At 48.4% G+C, this 22,008-nt stretch overlaps 1 protein-coding gene across 1 annotated transcript in view; it reads left to right on the top strand.

The window, feature by feature from the left end:
- The window catches only part of CCT2 (chaperonin containing TCP1 subunit 2), a 404,766-nt gene extending 383,406 nt beyond the window's left edge, over positions 1 to 21,360 (top strand). The window contains exon 15 of the mRNA XM_069629411.1: positions 21,215 to 21,360. Within this exon, the coding sequence (XP_069485512.1) occupies positions 21,215 to 21,360 (146 nt within the window). The remainder of the gene's footprint in view (positions 1 to 21,214) is intronic.
- The last annotated feature ends 648 nt before the right edge of the window (positions 21,361 to 22,008 follow it).

Below are 22,008 nucleotides of genomic sequence, written 5' to 3'. Positions count from 1 at the left end.
GTTGACCACTGGACGAAAGAACCGAAGAAGAGCTTGAAGAAGACACCTGCTGCAACTCCTGGACCGTTGGTTTGCCAGGTGAAGCTCGGCTGCTGTGCTAAAACTAATTTGTATAGAAGCCACTGCAAGGACTTCTCCCCTTGAGTTGGTGGGGCCTATCAACTCCAAAGTAAGCCACCTGGACATCATCTCGAAGCTGGTTGCAATTCCACTGCAGTTGCTGTTGCAACCGTAGAGCCAGGGAGAGGAACACCAGTTTGTTTGCGTTGCTTCTAAGCTGGTCAAGAGCTCCAGGAAGATCATCCGGATTCCCAGGAAGAAATACTGACCGAGCCTGAGCCACCTCAGAGTGCTGCACCCAGATGCAAGGAAAACCCATCTCGACAGCCAGGAACCGCTGGGGTGCTGTTTGCCGTAGACGCGAGGAGCTGAAACACCGAAGTGCCACTTGTTTGAAGATTGCTGGTTACTGTCGTTCACCGTCACAATGCAGTGCAGGAGTCCCCAGAAGTCCTCCCTCTTATCCCCACGACTGAGGCTCAGGAACACCAGGATCTCCATAGCTGCACAGGAACAGAAGCAATCTGCATTTTTCTTCTAACTAAACGTACTGTAAAGTCTGAGAGAGCGTGCCTCTTATTGTAGTTGCTTGCATCTTCTACTATTCACATGTGTAACAGCTTGTGGCCCTACATTGATTCTTCTTCATAGACTTCTAAATCATTGTGCAAAGACTTTTATTTCTTACCTGCAAGACGTGCTTCAACTCATATATACTTTTTCCCATTGACTTTGGCTTAGCCTGTTTCACTGAATGACTCTTATTGAGGTGTCCAAAAGTATTTGCCTGCTTAAAAATATTTGATCTCCTTGTTTGTTCTAATAACCTTTTCTTTGAATTCATCTCAGTGCTATTCTAAATGCTAACAGTAATATATTAGTCCAGTGTCCTAGCTACTAAAGTCACCTGAGGGTGTGGTAATTGTCTCTCATCCCCAATGGGTGTTTTCTGGTTTAGAAACTGAGTGTGTATTTTGAAGGTATTTGTGTGTTGCTAATGTATTGCTCCCTTCTGTAGAAGGCTTATTCAAACGACCAGTAAATTAATGATTGTTTTATCAAGAAACCTTTTGTATAAGCATTTATTTGTATACTTGTCACTGTGAATCTTTGTGTAAACGCACTACAGCTCACATTGACAACTTTTTTTTATTTTATTATTTTTTTTAAAAATTTTTATTAGTGGTCCGGAAACACAAACACAGTAGTAGCAGCAGCATCGTACAAATTAAAATCAACATGATACGGAAATAGAGAGTGGTAGCAGTACATATAACCTTAATCAACCAGGGGCATCGAGTCTAAACATCACTGTCATCATCAGGGATCATATCGCAAAGAAACATTCTGAGGGGGTCCCCAAATGTCCTTGGGCCTGCCCACAGAAGGGCGTGTGAGGACAAACTGTTCTTCAGCTTCGTTCATAGACCAGCTCCCGGAGGAACTGTTTCACAGTGGGTGGTGCCAGATTTTTTCCATTGTTGCAGAATACATTTTTTGGCCACTGCACATGTGACATTAAACAGTCTTCTGATCTTTTCGGAGCACTTTCCTATATCCCCAAATAAGTATGTGTGGAATCAACACTGGGGGAATTTGTGTAATTTCATCAAGTACATCTGCCACCTCCCTGCAGAACCCAGTCACCACCGGGCAGCTCCAATACATGTGGAACGAGCCCGCATAATCTGTTTTGCATTTGTGGCATTGACTCTGGGCGTCAGAAGCGAACTTGGCTATCTTGGCAGGGGTGTAGTGCAACCTATTAAGGATAATAAACTGGGTCACTCGTAGTCCGGCATTTAAGGAAACCTTCTTGGTGAGAGAACAGTACCTGTCCCAGGTTTTATCATCTAGGGGGATCTGGAGACCTCTCTCCCATTTATCTGTGTTCAGATTAGCCGTTGGTGAGTGTGTCTGTACTATGGCATATAGGCTGGATACCTTTAAGCGGTCCCCGGCCGTGATCATCTGCACGCAGGGGTGTGTATGGGGTTCATCAGGGAAGGTTGCCCAGTGTTTTTGGAAAGCTGATCTCATACGGTAGTACTGCAGTACCTTAAGTGGGCTTCTGCCGAATGCACCAGTTATCGCTGAAGGGTTGCGAATTTCCCCTCAAACATATCTCCCAGGCGCATCTCGTCTCCAGGGTCCCAGGCTGATCGTAGACAAACATCATTTGTCGGAGGGATGCCAGGGTAGTTCCGGAGGGAGACCTCCGGGTTATACAGGGTCGTCAATCCCAGTTTCCTAAATATTGCCCTCCAGGCACTGACAGTAAAACTAACCGGGTTGAAATTGCACGTGTCCTTATAGTGGGCATCAAAGATTACAGACTGTATGTTCGTGGGAGAGGTGGTGAGTTCCTCTACATCAACATGCGGTGGTCCTCCGTCCCTGGAATACCAATATTTAGAGAATTGGGCCTGGGACACATAATATAATTCAAAGTCAGGGGCTTCCAGGCTGCCCGACGAGTATGGTTATTTTTCCCCACCCAATTCTGGGAGTCTGCCCATGCCAAAGGAAGGCTGTAGCCATTGACCTAAGTTTAGTGAAGAAGAGTCTTCCCGGCAAAATCGGTATGTTCACAAACAGGTATAGCAATTTAGGCAAAACTACCATTTTAAGAACCACTACCCTGCCATGTAATATCAGAAGGTGGTCCCATAATAGAAGCTTTGTCTTTAGGGCCTGTAGTGTGGCGTTGTGATTATCAGCGTATAACCTATTCTTACCGTGCGACACAAGTATTCCCAAGTATCTGATGGATTCACTAGACCATTTCAGCCCACCCAATGAGCTAGGGCAGCCGGTTGCCGGTGTGAGAGGGAAAACCTCCGATTTATCCTTGTTTATGGAGTAGCCAGAATATGAAGTGAACTCTTGAATTTCCGCCATTACAGGCTCTAGGTTGTTTTCCGGTTCACGGATATACAGGAGCGTGTCGTCTGCGTACAGAGAGATCAGCTGGGTCGCCCCCTTTAGGTTAATGCCCCTGTTGGAATGTCGAAGCCTGAGCGCTATTGCCATTGGTTCTATTGTCAGGGCAAATAGTATAGGTGAAAACGGGCAGCCCCGCCTAGTGCCCTGTTCCAGAAGAAACCGATCTGAGATTGCCTTGTTGGTTAGGACCTGGGCCCCTGGTTTCGTGTAAAGCAATTTCACGTACCTGATGAAGTTCGGGCCTATCCCAAATGCCTCACTTACTGCTAGTAAGTAGGCCCAGGACACAGAATCGAAGGCCTTTTCAGCATCCAATGAAACGGCCAGAGCGTTTCTTCCCGGGTCAATCTGGGCCATTATCCCAAATAGCCTACGCAGGTTAAGCGCAGTAGATCTAGCGGGGACAAACCCATTCTGATCCGGGTGAACGAGTGTCAGAACTGCCGGTAAAAGCCTGTTGGCCAGTACCTTGGCGAATATTTTGGCATCTGTATTAATAAGAGATGGTGGTCTATAGGACGACATATCCTGTGGAGGGCGGCGAGGTTTAGGGAGAACAGTTATCAACGCCTCTCTCATGGATGTAGGCAATATATTACATTCAAGGGATTCTTCCCAGACCCGCAACAACGGAACAAGCTCCGCACTGTATTCCTTGTAGAACTCTGCACCCAGGCCGTCTAGCCCTGGAGCTTTATTAGACGTTAAATCTTTAATCGCCCCAGAAATCTCATCTACAGTGCTAGGTTGGTCCAGTGCCAGGAGGGTCTCCTCTTGGAGTTTCGGCATTGACAGTGCCGCAAGGTATGCCCTTATCTCAGTAACAGATTTAGTGTCTCTATTTTTATACAATTGTTCATAAAACCCAGCAAACTCAGCATTAATCTCGTTCTCATTAACCAAAACCGCTCTGTTGGGTTTCTGTATGCTGGTAATTTGATTAGTGTGCCTGTCCTGTTTGAGTAGATTAGATAGCGTCCTACCCGCCTTGTTGCCCTCGCCATATCTCCGGGCTCGGATTGGTGCGGCAATGAACTGCACTTCCATGGAGGCTAGTTTGTTAAATTCCTGGAGATGTTGTATGTCAGCTAATAAGGCTTTGTCATGGGTACGAGCATAAGTGTCCTCCAGAACTTTCAGTTTACCTTCAGTCAGGGCCAGTTCAGCCCAAACTCGAGAAGACCCACAGATTTGGAAAGTAGCGTGCCCCTGACCCAAACCTTGAAGGATTCCCACACCGTGGAGCATTTATCGACTGAGTCGATGTTAATTTCGAGGAACTCAGAAATCTCAGTGTGCAGCGCCTCCACCACCCCGGGGTCCCTCAACAAACCCTCGGGCATACTCCATCTCTTGGAGGGTCTAGGGCAGTTATGATAGGTGACCTCCAGTGTTATAGGGGCATGGTCAGACATCGTGTGAGCCAGTATTTCACATGCCTGTGTTCCAGCGCTCAAAGAGGGGGAGACAAACCAGTAATTGATTCTGGACTCGGAATCGTGCACCGATGAATAGTACGTGTATCCCCTCGCAGTCGGGTGGAGGACACACCAGGCATCCTCTAGGGAGAGCTGCAAAAGGATACTTTGCATAGTGAGGACAGCCCTGCTTGGTGCTCTAACAATCGTGCTGGATCTATCAAGTCCCGGGTTCATAGCAATATTGAAACCTCCTCCCCAGATTATATTAGGAATATCGATCGCAGAGATCAGTTGGTATACATCTGTATAAAAGGCAAGGTCATCAATGTTCGGCCCATATGTGTTGACCAACAATATCTGCTGACCAGCGATCGAGCCCCAGACCAGAACATACCTACCCGGAGGGTCTAGTTTATGGCCTTCGAGTCGGAGCCCAAGATTCGGGTGTATAAGCGTAGCGACCCCCCCTGGACTGGGATGAGTAGTTGGTGCAGAACCTGGACTTGCCCCAACCAGGCAACAGTAAATCGTTATCAGAACCAACAGTATGAGTTTCCTGCAGCATAATAATTTGTGCACCATGCCTGATAATGTACTTTCCCACCTTCTTGGCCTTCAAACGATTATTTAGACCCCTTACATTCCATGAAACAAGTTTAACCCTCAAAGCGTAAGCAGAACCTTGCAAAACAATTGTAAGGATAATAACCCAAAACCCTCAGACGTCGCGTCAGGCATAATGGACCATGTTGGTGCTCTCCAGACCACTTGTTTCAACAGTAACTTATAACCATTTTCCCCAAAACCTTTCCAAAAACAGAGACCCATGCAGTTGGTTAGCCATCCAACTACACCGTGTGGGGTTTGAGAAAAACAGTCCCCAACTTTCCCCATTCCGCCCTGCCCACCACTGTCTACCCCAACTTGACCGTGACCAATCCCAAACTTGTGGAACACTCCCGGGGTAGCCATGTTGCCTCACATGACTGCCATCCCCGGCAACCAACGCCACCTCTCACCGGAGATGGCTGACTGTAATCTCCCATCAAAAGGGCCCGTGAAATGGGGCCAAAAAGCCACCGAGTGCCAAATCATGAAAATGTGATTCCTAGTCCGCCGGTCGGAGTCTATTGTTCGGGGCAGGTCGTTCCCCTCTCGGAGGGAGGGGTATAGAAGATTCAATATAGGATAGGGCTTCGGATGGGTTCTCAAAAAAGTGCGACCTTCCAGCATGTTGGATTCTCATTTTGGCCGGGAACATCAAGGCGTACGTGATCTGCCGTTCTCTAAGGAGCCTCTTAACAGGTTCATATGATCGTCTGCTAGCCTGGACAGAGGCGGAAAAGTCAGGATAGATATGTATGCGGTTTCCCTCATAATGCAATGTGCCGGTCTCTCTAGCCAAACGGAGGATTGTGTCCCTGTCCCTCTAGTTCAGCAGACGAGCAATTATAGTTCATAGTGGTGCCCCCGGCTTGGGCTCCGGGGCAAGGGTACGGTGCGCCCTCTCAACAAGGTAGTGTTCAGACAGTGCCTCAAGCCCAAATAAGGATTTAAAAAGTTCTTCCATGTGTTTCTCCATCTGGCCCTTGCCGACGGATTTGGCCACACCAACAACGCGGACATTGTTTCCTCTGGACCTGGATTCGAGGTCTTCACACTTGCTCTGCAGCTTGCTCATCGTGTCTTTTATATAAGATATATCACGACTGTGGTGCCCAATAGTATCCTCATTAGCACTTATCCTGCCTTCAGCCTCGGTGACCCGAGCACTCTCCTTATCGGTCCTGGCCTTCAGAGAGCCTATGGTAGCTACGATCTCATCCAATTTAGTATTTACAGCCAGGAATCCGTTCTGAACTAGCATGGCCAGTTTGTCCTCTGTCCAACACATCCCTTTCAACCTGTTCTTCCTCATCTGGCTGCGTGCAGGTTGCCACAGGATGGCTAGCCGTATTGGTAAATGTGTCCAGGGGGCCCTTCTTCTTGCCCCCAGGGGTCTTAGAGGCTCTGTTTGACTTACCAGACTCCCCCATTATTGTGTCTTCACTGTACGTGTATTGGATCTGGCAACGGATCTCCGTAGGGTCGCGGCCCACCCCACAGGGAGCAGACTCAAGGGGTACACAGCAAAGTGCGCAATCAGGATGGAATGTGTCCTCCAACTTATATGGGGACCAGCGAGAAATCCAGTATATTGGCCCCCAGGGGTCCTCCCCAGACGATAGTGTGCAACCAGAGAGGCCGCGTATCTGTTGCGCCGAGGGGCAAGCATCAGCCACAAGCAATACATAGGGCACACTGAGTCAGGTCTTCAAGGAGATTGTGAATCTAGTGTGGAAGGTAGAACGCGGGAGGTTCACCTGCCCTAAATCAGGATTTCTCGAGTGTAACTCCGGCACACAGCACCGGATGCCGCCTTGCCGCCAAGCGAGGCACTCAAGGAGCCTTAGGTGCACACCTCAGCTGGAGATGGTTGACCGTAGGAATATCAGCCCACGGCAGCACGGCAACCTGTGTCCCAAATGAAAAGGGAGGAGCGTGGGCTCAGCGGTCCGTGTATGCCGTGTAGCCGGCCCCCAGCCGCACAGACAAGCGGAGGGGCTTGGAGGGGGGCAGGTGGTGCAGCAGGGGGACCACATCCGCTGGGGGGACTAAGAGCCAGGGGGTTTTCAGCCCCAGCGGCGCCGGCAGGGCTTCACGTCCCCTCCCCCCACACCCGGCAACAGCTTACTTGGCTCGCTGGATTGGCAGCATAGGATCGAGCACCAGCGAAAGTCGGACACTACCAGGGTCAGGAAAGGTGGTCCGGCAGACAGCGTCGGGTCAGAGCCAGGACCGGGGCACGGCAGACCATCCAGCGAAGCAGAGTCTCCAGAGCGTCCTTACAGAAGGATACAGGATCCGGCGCCAAGGAGAAAGCTCCGCCCAGCAGCGGCCCGCAGCGCCCAGCAGCCTCAACTGTCGGGTAAGTTTGCCTGGAGCCAGGATTCGGCCCGGGAGCGCCGCTCGCGCCGGCGGAACTCCGCGAGGGCAGAGCTCGAGAATGCTGCACCGCCGGGGGCTCAAATTTTCACAAGTAACACCCGAGCCCGGCCGCAACCGGCACACCAATCTACAGCAATTCAGCCAGCCCAAGGACGGATTTATCAGCACAGGATGTGGAGGCGGCGCAGGAGCTTCGGGTCTAAGCGCCATCTTCTCAATGCGCAACAGCGCCTCCCCCCACCTCCCCCTTCACATTGACAACTCTTGAGATAAGCCTGGCTGCTCTACAACACTTCCAACCTCTGTAGTTCAGACTTATACCATAGGTTGGGTCCTATTACCAGGAGGCTACTTTGTTGTAGTGCACCCAAGGGGTACTACCCCAAATCTTTACTTAACAGGCACAATGAGAGTCCTGCTATGGGAAATGTACATCCTGGCGACGGGGACACACCTGAAACCCAAAACAAGCACACAAGCCCTGTTAGGCAAAGTTTGAATGCAGTACCTTCTGGGAACACTACAAGCAACTATGACTACAGGTATAGGCAACCCACCCTTTGGTAAAAGCCTGTACTACAGTTTTGGTAGCGTGTTGAGCAGCCAGGCTTGGCTCAAGAGGGGAAATGCGAGCAGTCGTGGAGTTGGACAAAGATTCACAGTTACAGGTATTCAAAAACTTACTCAAGGTTTCTTGCATAAACAATTAATAATTTATTTAGCATTGTTATTGACCCTGACCTGTTGGCAATGTTTGGTGTCTGGAGGGGCGACCGGGTTAAGAAAATGGCAACATTTTTTAACGTGGGCTGTATGGTCGCCCAGAAATGTATTTTACAGAGTTGGAAATATCCCTCTCCACCCACCTTTTAAGGTGTGGCTAGCGGCCCTCACTTGGATACAAACATGTGAAGAGGACTATATCGCCTCCTTACCTGCGCAATCTCGCCCCAGAAATGTTTGGACTGCCTTTTGCAGTTACCTTAATAAAGAGACTGAGGACCCAAGCCCACCCATGTCGCCTCCCCATGAATGTGTTATGAACTATCGCTGAAACTATGTCCTCACCTAGGGATGATGAAGCCTGCAGCTGGTCATGTGTCTAATGTAATATATATGTTTATAATTATGCTGAAGTGCTCAAGCGTGTATTTGCCAATAAAATAAGTTTTTAAAAAGTCAGTTATAAAGCCTTCTTCAGAAGGCAGGAATAGAATAGTAACACACAAATAGACTCTAATACTGTACACTTTGAGTTTTTGAATCGGACCAGACGCTTTTGGAATGGCCCACATACAACCTACACCCACAAGTGACTTCATTAACAAGGGTGCTGGGGACATTAATATCTTACTGTTGGCATTCAGAACACTTTTAAAATGTTGGTAAAAGGCAAAGGTTATTAGAACACATGAATATTTGTAATTTCATAAGCGGGGCAAATACTTTCAGATAGCACGTAAGAGTCATTTAATTCAAATAGGCTAAGCCAAAGTCAATGTGGAAAAATCTTTGCACAAGTTCTTGGGAATCTTTTAAAAAGAAGAATCAAATGTAGGGCCACAAGCTGATTAGACTTGTGAGTTGTAGAAGTTACAAGCACTTCCACAGTAAGCGTTAAGTTCTCTTAGACTTGTTTTACAGTACCTTGGTAAAGAAGGAAAAGATGCAGCTGATAACTTCTGTTCCTGTTCAGCTCTGCGGATCTCACTGTTCCTGGGCCTCAGTCGTGTGAGCAAGAGGGAGGATGTTGGGTGGGGGGGCGGCGTTCGGGGCTTGTCGCTCCTGCACTGCCACGGTCAAAACTGGCAACCAGCAAACTTTACTTTCAGTGGCTGTTTCGCGTTTCAGCTTCTTGCGGTACAGCATATAGCAATAAGCATGGTTCCTGGCTGTTAAGGTGGATTTACCTCACATCTGAGGTCCTGCACTCGACTGAGGGGGTTACGGGCGGGGGGATGGGGGGGGTCTGTTCAGGCTTGGCCAGTCCTGTTTCGTGGGAGTCTGGTGGATCTCCCAAAAGCTTTAGGCCAGCTTACAAGCAACACACACAATCTGGTGTCCCTCTCCCTGGCTCTACGGTTTCCTGCTGCAACTCTGAGGAAATGGGTGTCCAGGTGGCTTACTTGGGAGTTTATTGGTCCCACCAACTCAAAGAGAGAAGTTGTCCTTGCAGGGCTTCTTTGTTGATGCAAGGTTGGCAAGTAGTCACTGCAGCAGGGCTTCGCCGGGCAAACCAACGGTCCAGGAGTTGCAGCAGCCGTCCTCTTCCAGCTTGTCTTTGGTTCTTTCATTCCAGGGGTCGACTCTGCCTTCCAAGCCAAGAGACTCACCTTTTTATCCAGTTTCCTCCCATTCATTCCAGCCTAGCTGCCACTCACCCAGCAGGGTGGCTGTCCTTGCCGGACAGTCAGCCAGACAATCACGCCAGAGTACATTTGGGTCTCTTAGGAGACTAAGCACAGGGAGTTTCCGGCACCTCCCTCACTCCCTGCCCAGACACTAGACGCCAGAGGTGGTCTTCAGTCCTGAAGCCCGCCAAAGGCATACGAATAAAGGGACCAAACCTGGTTTGGCACGTAGAGACCAACACTAGAAGGACCTTTCCAAAAAGAAACAGCAAAAAAAGAAGACCGCAACCTGTTTAAACAAAGGGGCTTAAGGCGCCATCTTGAAAAACATGACTCCTGTGATTTTTAGCTACTGGTGTTCGCAGTCTGGAAAAATCATGGTAGTTTGTTGCAAAACCACTGCCACCAGCCTTTTCAATAGGAAAGGTTAGCATTTGACTGCTACTTGAGTATTTAGACACAGGGGATACTATGTAACCCCTCCAGAACTCCATTGTAAGATGGTGTGCGCTGGGTCTATGAATTTGGAAAGACTAGTAAAGTCAATTTCACTTTACATTCTCTGGGAAACAGTAGTTTATCCTAAAGTATTACATCACTATCACTGCACTGAGGGTAATGTGTAAACACGCATGAAAAGATGCCTATGGAGTTGTCTAAAACGCCATAATCAAAGAACACAAGTGTAAAACACACAAAATACATGAGTGGCTAAAGGTCACTCTCTCCAGGTAAAAAAATCAAGTTCTCAAAATCCAGCAAATTTGCTGGGGGTCTCTAAGGTGAAAGCAATTGGCACATTTATGAGAATGCTCCCTAACACTGGGTGTTATAGGTTCTTCTGTAACAACCCACGGACAGTCATTTAAAGTGAGCTCTCTGGCCTTCCTTGTCTGCTCCCGCTTCCTTTTACTGGGAGGCCTGGGGTTGCTTGATACAACTCCAAAGAGTTTTGAAGTCATTCCCCATCAGGACACTTCCAGGCACCTCCCTTTTTACAATAACTGGTATTCTTATAGTCCTGTTGTAGCACTGGATGAGAGCTGGTAGTATTGGAACCATTTTGGATAGGGCCTCCAGCAAGCTAAGTGGGACCTTTGGGTGCTTTAGCAACATACTCTGGTTTGAAGAAGTGTTCATCCACCACTGTGATGCTGGCCCCAGTGTCTCTAAGGGCAGGGGTCTCCTGACCATTTACAAGTACACTGTCCTTGTAGTATTCTTTTGTGTTATCTGGTATAGTTATACACATCTATATTCTGCTGCTACCACCGACCCAGGGGCACTAAAACACTGGCAGAGAATCCAATGAGGTCTTGAGCCAATAGTTGAAAGTTTCCACTTGCCATATGTACTTCTCCCTCAGGGATGAAGGATAAGGAGGCAGTGTGGACCCCGGAAGGTATCCCCTTTCACATGGTCAGTTGACCCACAAGCATAACATTTTCCAAATGTTTTGACAAATGGGGGCTTCTGCTGACCTCCCTCTGGTGTTTCACAAGACTGACCTGGTGTCCCATGTGGTTTACCCTTCTGTTTGTGGCCTTCTTTTGGATTGGAGGTTTTAGAATTATTTCATCTTTCTTGTGCTGCTTCCCCCTCATAGTTTTTGAGTGGCCCAGAATCCTTGTGAGTAGCCATGTTGGCAACCCACAAGTCGGCCGCTTTTGCTAGCTTCTTGTGACCAATCTCTTTAGAGTCGGCCAAATGCTGTCTCAGCTCAGGAGAGCAGGCATCAAAAATAGATTCCAACAAAAACTGATTTCTCATTCCTTCAAAAGAGTTCTCTCTGTAACCCTTAACTCAACCATCTAATTCACACATCCAGGTAGCCCGAGGGGTACCATCAGTCTTTTTGAGGGTCCTAAACCTCTTAAGGTACTGGGAAGGAATGTTCCCAAATCTAGCTATCGAAGCTAGTTTCACATTTTCATACTCCGATATTTCAGGTTCCCCCACCTCCATTACAGCATCAGTTGCAACCTGGGGGAGCCTAGACAATAGCAAAGGAATCAACTGATTCCCTGTGAAACCCTGAATCCCATAGTTATATTCAAAATCACCCAACCAATCCAAAATATCAAGTTTCACCTCATACATACTCGCAGCTTCGGTAGCCATGCAAGGTCTCTTTGGACTGGAAGACCTAGGACTCTCTGGGATAGAAACATTTTCAAGAGACAATTTATTCATTTCAAGAGCATGTTGTAATTCCATTTCCCTTAGTTTGAGATCTTGATGTTTGGCTTCGGCATGGGTTTATAATCTTTTAAACTCTAACTCAAGTCTCATCTTTTCAAGAAACAAATTCTGGACTCAGTACTGGACCTGGTAGGGTCCCTGTGGCTAAAGGTTGAGGCCTATGTTAGGGAGAATTCTCAAAAATATGCTAATTCCCTTCACCTTAGAGACCCCTGTCAAACTTTGCTGGACTTTGAGGACTTGATTTTTTTACCTGGAGAATGTGACCCTTTATCCCACTCTCGCATGTATTTTGACATGTTTTACCTCTAGGTTTTCTTGGTTATGGAGTCTAACTCATTTTGTTAAAACCGGTCCCGGTCGTCTTTTGCGCCATTTCTTTGTGGAAAGGTCCTTCTAGCGTTCTCTGCCCGCCAAACCAGGTTTGGTCCCTTTGTTCCTACGTCTCTGGTGGGCTTCAGGGCTGAATACCGCCTCTGTCGCCAAGTGTCTGGGGTGGGCAGGAAGTGAGGAAGGTGCCCAAAACTCCTTGTGCTTATTCTCCTTGGAGACCCAAATGCACTCTGGCGTTATTGGCTGGCTGGCCGGCAAGGACAGCCACCCTGCTGGGTGAGTGGCAGCTGGGCTGGAATGAATGGGAGGAAACTGTTTAAAAGGTGAGTCTCCTGGATTGGAAAGCAGTCGACCACTGGAACGAAAGAACCGAAGACTAGCTTTGAAGAGAACGGCTGCTGCAACTCCTGGACCGTTGGTTTGCCGGTGAAGCCCTGCTACAGGTCCGAATTGCCAAGTTCACCTCAACAGAGAAGCCCTTTAAAGTACGACTTCTCCCTTTTGAGTTGGTGGGACCAATCGACTCGTAAGCCACCTGGATACCATTCTCAAAGCTGGTTAGGATTAACCAGGGGGTGGACACCAGCTTGTGTGCTTAATGAACAGCTACTCGAACTGAAGTGACTCAATTTTGTCTGCGTTTTGTGCAGTCCCTCAATGTCCTCCTTCTTGTCCCTACGGCTGAGGCTCAGTGAGATCTGCGGGAATTGCCAGTAACCAACATCTTCAGCTGCATCTTTTGCTTCATACTAATGTACTGTGCCAACCCGACAGAGAACGCTTCTTGCGCCTGAAAGTTTATGGAACTTTCCCAACTTGCAGGCCTAATCAGCTTGTGACCCAACAAATGATTCTTTTTCGTACAAACTACTTTTGAGAACTTTGGCAAAGACTTTACTGTTTACTTCAAGAACTGCTCGTTCCTATCCAAGACACTAGTCCATTGACTTTGGCCTATGCCTATTGAACTGAATCAAGTCCTCTAGTGAACAAGAACTATTAGCACTGCCTAAAAGTATTTGTGATCTGTTCTAACTTGTGCCTTTTTTGCTACCATTGAAAGGGACTGAAATGCATTTTGCTCCTATTTCAGGAGAGCCTCATTTGTTCAGAAACGTATTGGTTTGCTATTGGAACGTTTGTGTATAATATGAAGTTGCCTCCTTCTAGTGAATGTTTTCTAAATGATTGTGTAATAAATAAGTGTTTTACAAAGAAACCTTGAGTATAAGTGTCTACTTGAACCACTGTGATTGTAAGACCTCTGTGTAACCTCTTGCACTGATCGCATTCCCACTTCAGATGAGCCTGGCTGCTCAGCTCGCTACCACAAACTGTGTAGTACTGACTTACACCAAAGGTTGGCTTTTGCTTACACCTGTAGTCCTAATTGTATGTGGTGGTCCCAGAGGGTACTGCATGCAATTCTGCCTAACCGCCCCCTTCTGAAGACGGCTTATTCAAAACTGACTTTTCAATAATTGTTTAATCAAGAAACCTTGTGTGTAAGATTTTATTTGAATGCTTGTCACTGTGAAGCGCTTTAACTCCCCTACAGCTCACATTGACCCCTCTTGAGATGAGCCTTGCTGCTCAATCACGCTACCAACCTGTGTAGTACAGACTTGTACTAAAAGTTGGGTTCCTATTGCCAGGAGGTCAGGGTTGTTATAGTGCACCCAAAGGGTACTGCATACAATCTTGCTGAACGGCTGGCCTGTCCCAATGGGACATTTGTCCATTATTAAAGAGGAAAGGCAACAATGGACTAGTACAGTTATGTTTTCTTCTGTTTGATATTGCCTTGTGGTGAACGCTAAGAGTCACATGAAACATGTTGATGGCATTATAGCAGTTTTTATCCTTATGCTGTTTAAGTACTATTTTCAAAGCATGAATGCTCATTCAGTATTTCAACTCATTGGCTTAACACACACACACACACACACACACAACCCCCCCCCCCCCCTAATCCAGGCATAAAGTCACTTGCCCCCTCCCTTGAGAGATTCAGCGCTCACTTTTTCACTTGCAAAGAGTATCACTTGTCGGTGGCGCGTGTACATTTTGAGCATTTTCTTTTTATGGAACCAGACATAGAAAGATGATTAGGCAGGGCGCTAGAGCCCAGCCAAGATGGCCGTGAGGCTGTGAGCTCTCCGACACCCTAATAAATCCAGTAAAAATTTGGAGACTCCCCCGCCATATCCAGACTTTGTACACGGTGGAGGATTGCAGGAAGGAGTAGCCCGTAAATGGGTGAAACCCTGAAGGAAATCGGAGCCAGAAAACGTGAATAAAAGTGTCACAGAAATCTCCCTCACGCAGCGACAGCTTTGGGCCGTAGAATAGGTGCGAATGAGAGGCCGCGCTGAGGAGTGCTGAAGTGGATGGCGCTCTGGAGCTAATACTCTGCTCACTCAACAGTCATACTCGGGGAGCTGCTGCAGTGAGACCGAGGGTGCCCCTGTACAGCCCACACACACACACGAGGGTGGCTTGGTGAGTCGCCACCATAGGTGGTGAAGCGGTAGCCGGCAGCCAGGAGGAGCCACTGCCCAAGCACCAGAGTGGAGGGGAAACTCGCTCCCAGGGGCAAAGACAGCAGGAGGGCGGACGATTCTCTGTGCGCCAGCGACGGTGTCCATTTGGCAGGGAAAGCCGCTGAAAGCACGAACCACGCAGCAGGAGCTTAGATCCCCTTCGGAAGGACGTGGCGAGACGGCGGGTACACCTTGAGTGGCAGGTCGGGGACGCTGGGGCGCAGCAGGTTTGATCCTCGAGCGGACAGAAGGAGGCGGGCGGGACCAGCCTTTTGTTGCTGCGCTGCCCTTCCCCTCAACTGGAGTGGTTGAAGGCGCTCAGGACCCCACATGCCCCAATGAGCATCTTACGTGGTGAGGAACTTTACACCTCGGGTGGCGCTAGTCCTGGGGCCCCGTACACAGAAGGTGATCGTCTACAACTACCAGGAGAATCATAGCTGTGGATAAACATTAGTAGAGGACACAACAAAGGGCCTCAGAAGGCGGAGATTGCGGGGAATGCCGCTGATGCTACTACAGTGTAACCCCAGGTGAGATTTGCTGTGACACTTGGTACAGAAAGAAGGGGTGCACTACCACCGTGGGGGGACGAGGGGGCAGCAGGACAAACAGATTGAACCCTATTACATCTAGTAGGAACACTCCCTGCGTGAATAACGAGATATTCCACTCCAGGGGGAACATCACACCAAGAGCGAGTGGGGCGGACCAGCCAGCCCCCCGTGGGAGGGTTGTGATCAAATACATCTGCATAACGCTGGACAAGAGAAGGTTGGTCATATTGAAAGTGGGGTGGCCGCCTCTGCTCTTGGGCAAACAATCTGACCTTGAGGGTGATGGCCACCTGAATTGCGTGAAAAACACTGCAAAACTAGTCACTAGGTTCTGGCACCTGGAAAGACACAACGTGGACTACAGTAATGAGAGGGAGGCCTGGTTGCCACCCGAGTGACTGCAGAGGACAAACCCTGTGACGACTGTGACTAGCATTGAATACATGTACTGCATGGGGACACCCAACGACTCACCCGGTGCAGAGAGTGCCAATAAGATGTGGACGGATACTCGGAGCATGCCCAGCGCTCCCGGACCCTAACACAGTGTAAACACCATCAAACTTGAGTGGCAGACCAGGAGAGGTGCAGGGAAAACACCAAGACATCACTAACTGTGGGTTGTCTCCCTGGAGGGAACACGCCCGGATCCGATTGGTGTGCACGACGGTGTCAACCCCAGACGTCAAGGGACTGTCCAATTCCGGCACGGGGGGGGGCAGGCTGCAACAAACTAACCTGCACTTTGACACACCATCCCAAGTGAAACTGAATATGCCAATGGAGGAATCCCCAGAGGTGCAACCCCCAGCTACTACACTGCACCCATCTGGGGATTTCCACGACATAAAAGTGATGTTCAACCAACTGCAGTCCAGTATTCTATCCTTAGATGGGAAGATGGACACGCTTACCTGCAAAGTGGATCACATGCAGGTCCACTTGGATAAACATGGTGAGAGACTGGACGAAGTAGAGGGAAGAGTATCTACTGTGGAAGATGAATCCACATCACTGGTCAGGGACATCGCGTGAAAAGGGCACTGAAAGAATTATCTGATAAACAGGATGACCAGGAGCCTCTGGTAGAAAATATGCTGCGGGAGGCACTAGGCCCTGAGGACTTCTCTGCAGTATATATCGTTGAAAGAACGCATCGGGTACCCAGGGTAAGGAGACCAATCCCAGGAGCGCCCCCCAAGCCTAGCTCGGATGCTAAATTACAGAGACGGACACCGCCCTTTGCAAGGCCTGAGAAAAAGGGACGGTAATTTACAAGGGATACAACCAGCTTTTTCCTGACTTTTCGGATAAAGTCCAGGCATCCAGGAGAACATTTATAAAAGTGAAGCAACTGAGAGACTGGAATCTGCTATGCCATGATGTTCCCTGCAAAACTGCAGCTAGATCATGAGGGTTGGGCTGTCGTCTTTCACACCCCGGAGGAAGCCGCGGCTTTCCTGGAAATGCAGCCGAGACAGCCCTGACAACAGGTGAACAATGAGTGATATTGTGTTCCATGATGCATATCCTATAACGCTGCACAGCACCTATGTTCAATTGCTTGTGGGGTGGATGGGCGGGATGCAGCTGGAAAATCCAGTGGTGCAGAGGGTGGCTGGGCATCTGGCAGCCCCTCATGAGAAAGCTGCTGGTTGAATTGTGGGTTGGCAGTAAACACCAGCTGATTGGGGTGATTAGCAGGGGGGAGGGGGTTGTCATCACTGGCGAGTTGGGGGTGTCGGTGGGGGATGGATCGGTACACCTGTTCTGCTGTTATTGGGGTGGATAAGTCTTGAACCGCTTGAAAAATTGGGACAAGGCGCAGTGAAGATTGACATTGCTGTTGAAGATGGCTACACTCAACTTTTGCACATGGAACTTTAGAGGGTTAAAATGCCCCACTAACGCCACAAAATGTTGTATATGCAAAGGCATCGTGTCGGGATAGCGTTCCTACAGGAGACCCACCTGACACCCGACAGAGTCCTCCTTTGGGAAACCCTGGGCATGCCACAGGTAGTTTTTTATCATACTCCTCGTATGCTAGGGGAGTGAGCACTTTAATACAGAATAGGGTCGTGTTTCATCAAACTAAAGTGGCTAGAGACAACAAGGGCAGAGGCCTTATTGTGTGAGGCACCATCCAAGGGAAAATGTATATGCTAATCAATTACTATGGACCCAATCAAGACACAGTGAGCACATTAGATTGGGTAGACCAGCAGCTAGGGGAGTTAACGACTGGGGAGGAAGTCTGTGCTGGTGACTTCAACGCAGTGTTGCAACCTGAACTAGACAGGACGGGGTGAAGTCAAGGAGTAGGTCATAAAGGGACCAGCCGGTTGCAGGACATGACCTTGTTATGGGATATAGATGTGTGGAGAGTGAGGAATCCATCGGAGCGGCAGTTTACCTGTCATTCAGCCCTTCGCAACTCATCGAGACTGGATTACTTCTTGATATCTCAATCACTATTGGGCCAGGTTAGAGAGGTGAAGGTCCTAGCCCACACTCTCGGACCATTGCCAGTTATACTGGAGGTGAGTCTGGAGGGACGCGCGATAGAAGCACTCCATGGCAGTTCAGGAGTGAGGCCCTATCAGATGCGATTTTCAGGGATGGCCCAACAGACTATTGACACTTTACTCGATCTGAATGTGGGGTCTGTGGAGTCTGCAGGGATACAATGGAAAAGCTTTAAGTGTGTGATAAGGGGCAAGTGCATTTCCAGAGAAGCAGGGATTCTCAAGCACATCAGGGGGGAACTGGCAAGTAAAGAGTATCGTAAAGAACCTTCAGGCACTAAACCTGATCCCCACAGACCAGATACAGGTGGAGATCTTGAAGCAGATGCAGGAATTCCATGCACTGGCACTCGGAGGTTAAATACGTGGGCAATGTGAGTATCATTCGTCAATATGGGGAGTGGAACAGACCCGGACGCGCGCTAGTCAGGGCAACCAAGATGGACGATCTGAGGGGCAGAATCCAAGCTATAGTGGATGAACAGGGGATTGTTGGGTTTGAGGACACGGAAATAGTACTCTTCACAAATAAATGCAACTCAGGCGGACATCGAGGAATATCTGAATTAGGTGGCCCTGCACTGGTGCAGTGACGACCAAAGAGAACATCTAAACCATCTCCTCACACTGGGAGAGATTTGGGATGCTATTAAATCCTTACCGTATTGGAAAACACCGGGACCCGATGGGTTCACAGAGTTCTATAAATATAATGCAGACAAATTAGCACCCCATCTGCTTGGCATGTTTCAACATAGTTTGGAAAAGTGACTCCTACCAGACTTGCTGAGGGAGGCGATGGTGGTTGTTATTGAAACCAGATAAACCTGGGAACGATTGGTCCTTGTATCGGCCAATCCTGTTAATAAATATTGACAATAAAATCTTAGCGAAGATCCTGCCTCTCGACTGTCACCCATGATGCCGAATATGGCGGCTGCAGACCAAGCAGGCTTCATTCCGGGACGATCCACCTCGTATGGTCTACGGAGGATGTTTGGGCTGAGAGCGGCAGTGCCCCCTGGAGTCACTAGTAGCGGCACTATTGGACTCTACCAAAGCGTTTGACTCGGTCAAATGGCAGTTCTTATTCACAGTACTGGGATGCATGGGAATGAGGAGCCACTACATCGCCATGGTCAGACTACTATACACACAGCCGACAACCAGGGTGAGAGTGAATGGCCAACTCACACCGACCATACCATTAGAGAGAGGAACACGACAGGGGTGCCCTCTATCACCCCTGCTCTTCGCCTTGGCGATTGAACCTTTCGCTGAAAAGGTCAAGGATTCACATTTACACCGTGGGATTCAATTGTATAACCATAGGTTAATAGTTATATGCTGACAGTATGATTTTGTTCATTAATGACCCCATGGAGAACCTAGATCGGTCGTGAGGGAGGTCCAGGGTTTTGGGGAGGTATTGGGGCTGAAGGTGAACACTTTCAAATCTTTGCTCTTTCCATTGACAGAAAAGGTTGCCCAATACCATGATGGCTGGGGGTTCCAATGGCAAACGACTCGAACTCGCTACCTAGGAATGTATATTGCCAGGGACCCGGCCGTGGTGTACCAAAGTAACTACCTGAGGGTTTTAGTTCAGGCTCGGGATGCCATGTTAAGATAGAGGAACCTCCCACTTAATCTGTACGGCAGGATATCTATTATTAAAATGACGTTGCTCCCTAGGTTTCTTTGTCTTTCTAAATGCCCCGGTAGCTGTCTCAGTAAAATTCTTCCGTGGTCTGAAAGCTGCGGTCTTACAATTCCTATGGCCCGGTAAACCGGCCAGAGTGTCTTGGTACAAACTGATATACCCATACGTGAGGACTAGCTCTGCCCGAATTTGAGACATACTACAAGGTGGTGCAGGCCGGGTTGCTTGCATATTGGTATGAGACACAAGGAGATAGGAGCCATGTAGAAGTGGAGAGAGCGGTAGCTGCACCTAATCTGCTTAGGTCAGGTATTCTGACTGCTCCGGGCAGAATACAACTTCTACAGAACTTAGTAGAGGTGACCTGTAAGGCCTGGGCTCGAATACAACAAGAGAGGGGAGGTACTCTACTCACCCGACTACCAGTAATACACATACCAGGGATACCAATTACGAGCAAAATAGGGTTTGTGAAATGGTGAAAAAAGTTGGGAATTACACACTTTGGGGAGTAACGCTCAACGAGCTGAGAGTGAGGGGGGCATTGACCGCCCTGGACATTTTCTTGTATTTCAGACTTGAGGGGAGCTTGCACCTAGTGTTTGCCACATTCCCGGAGCAACCACAGATCCCATCCTAGATAAACTGCTCGGGGTCAGGTGGGTCGTAAGCTGACCACAGGGTTATACTCGCTGTTCATACAATCCAGGTGTGGAACCAGGTCGCAACCAAGGGAGAAATAGGAAAAGACTACAGGGCGAGAGATCCCGGAAGGCATTTGGAAGTACTGCTGCAAGGGCATCAGAAAAGGAGCTATTAATGCAAGGTTCAATTTGGTCCATTTCAAATACATATACCTATTTTATTATACACTGGCTAAGCTCAGGAAATGCTTCCCGGACACTTCTCGGAACAGGCTGATTTTACTCCATGTAGCGTCGAACTGCCCAGGTATAAGACAGTTCTGGGAACAGGTGTGTGACACGATCGGGGGGGATCGCAGGCCAGACAGTCCACCTAGACCGACTGGTTGGATTGTTGGGCTACACCAAGGAGATCCCCAAGCACACTAGGAAACTGACTGGGTTGCTCCTCATACTAGCTAAGCAGAGGGTGGCGATGCAGTGGAGGAGGAAATGGAGCCCCAAAATCTTGCAATGGAAAGATGATAGAATGTATTGATATGGAAAATGGGTGGGGATCAATGAACCGACAATGTAATGATACAAGTATGTGGGATGCATACACACACTATCTGCTTCGGCATCCTAATGTCGACTGGGGTGGGGGGGAGCAGGTCTCACCAGTGAACAACGCCGAGCAGTGAAGGACCGGCACAGTGCATGGACTAGGGGGATCTCAGTCGTAACGTTTCAACATGCTCTGAACTCTCATTGATGAGATCTGTGAACTTGGTAGCGTGTGGGAGACACACTCACAAAGCTCATCAAGAGAAAATGAATTCCAAGAAGGGATGTACTGGGGGCAGGGGTTTGGGGAGATCATTGGCACTAGATGCCGATTGTGTGCTTGTTTAATATTAAAATGCCAATAAAAATAAGATTGTTAAAAAGAAAGATGATTAGCTTCTTGTTCATGCTGACATGTTTGTTCTTCCGTAGATATGAACCATGGCACCATAGGAGACATGGCAGAACTTGGAATAACTGAAAGTTTTCAAGTAAAGCGACAGGTTCTGCTAAGCGCAGCAGAAGCAGCAGAAATGATTCTTCGTGTAGATGATATCATTAAAGCAGCGCCAAGGTAACCTTGATCACCTGGCTCCCTTTATCACATATTCCAAATGCAACGGTTGGGTAGTAAATATGTAATGTGTATACTCACTTTGACGGTTTATTCATTATGAAAGTGTTTCACAATAATGCAGAAATATGTGTTATGAGATTTCATTATGCTTCATCCCCTTTCCTAGTGAGACGGCCCCCCTTTTTGCTGGACTTCTGGACCTTTTTCTGAAATCCTGAATGAGTGGACCCTTTTTTCCACTCATTCATTCTTATGGGCTCTGTCTTTTGGAACTCTAATATTTTTTTGTACTTGTATTGCAGCTCACAGCTCCTTATGGGTTGTGTTGAGGGGGGCCCTTATGGTCCTCCTTTGAGATTCTTTTCTTTCACCAGCATGGGGTTTGGCATGTATTCACATGCTCATGAATATTCCCCGTCAGGCTGGGAATCCTCAGTTAAAAAAAAGTTTCACCTTTCAAACTGTATTTCTCCTCTAAACCAATCTGTCCTCTGGGTCATGCTACCTGCATTCCAATGACCGTCCTCTCCCTAAACCCCTCCTCCTTTCTATTTTTGTTCTGAGCATGTGCTCTTCACTCCATCTGACTTTCATCTAAAACTCTCCTCCTGTCTTACTGCCATTAAAAACTGGATGTCATCGCATTTTC

Source organism: Ambystoma mexicanum, chromosome 12, assembly GCF_040938575.1.
Source record: "Ambystoma mexicanum isolate Mex_15411 chromosome 12, UKY_AmexF1_1, whole genome shotgun sequence".
NCBI classification, from domain to species: Eukaryota; Metazoa; Chordata; class Amphibia; order Caudata; family Ambystomatidae; genus Ambystoma; species Ambystoma mexicanum.
This window is presented reverse-complemented; position numbering and strand designations above follow the sequence as displayed.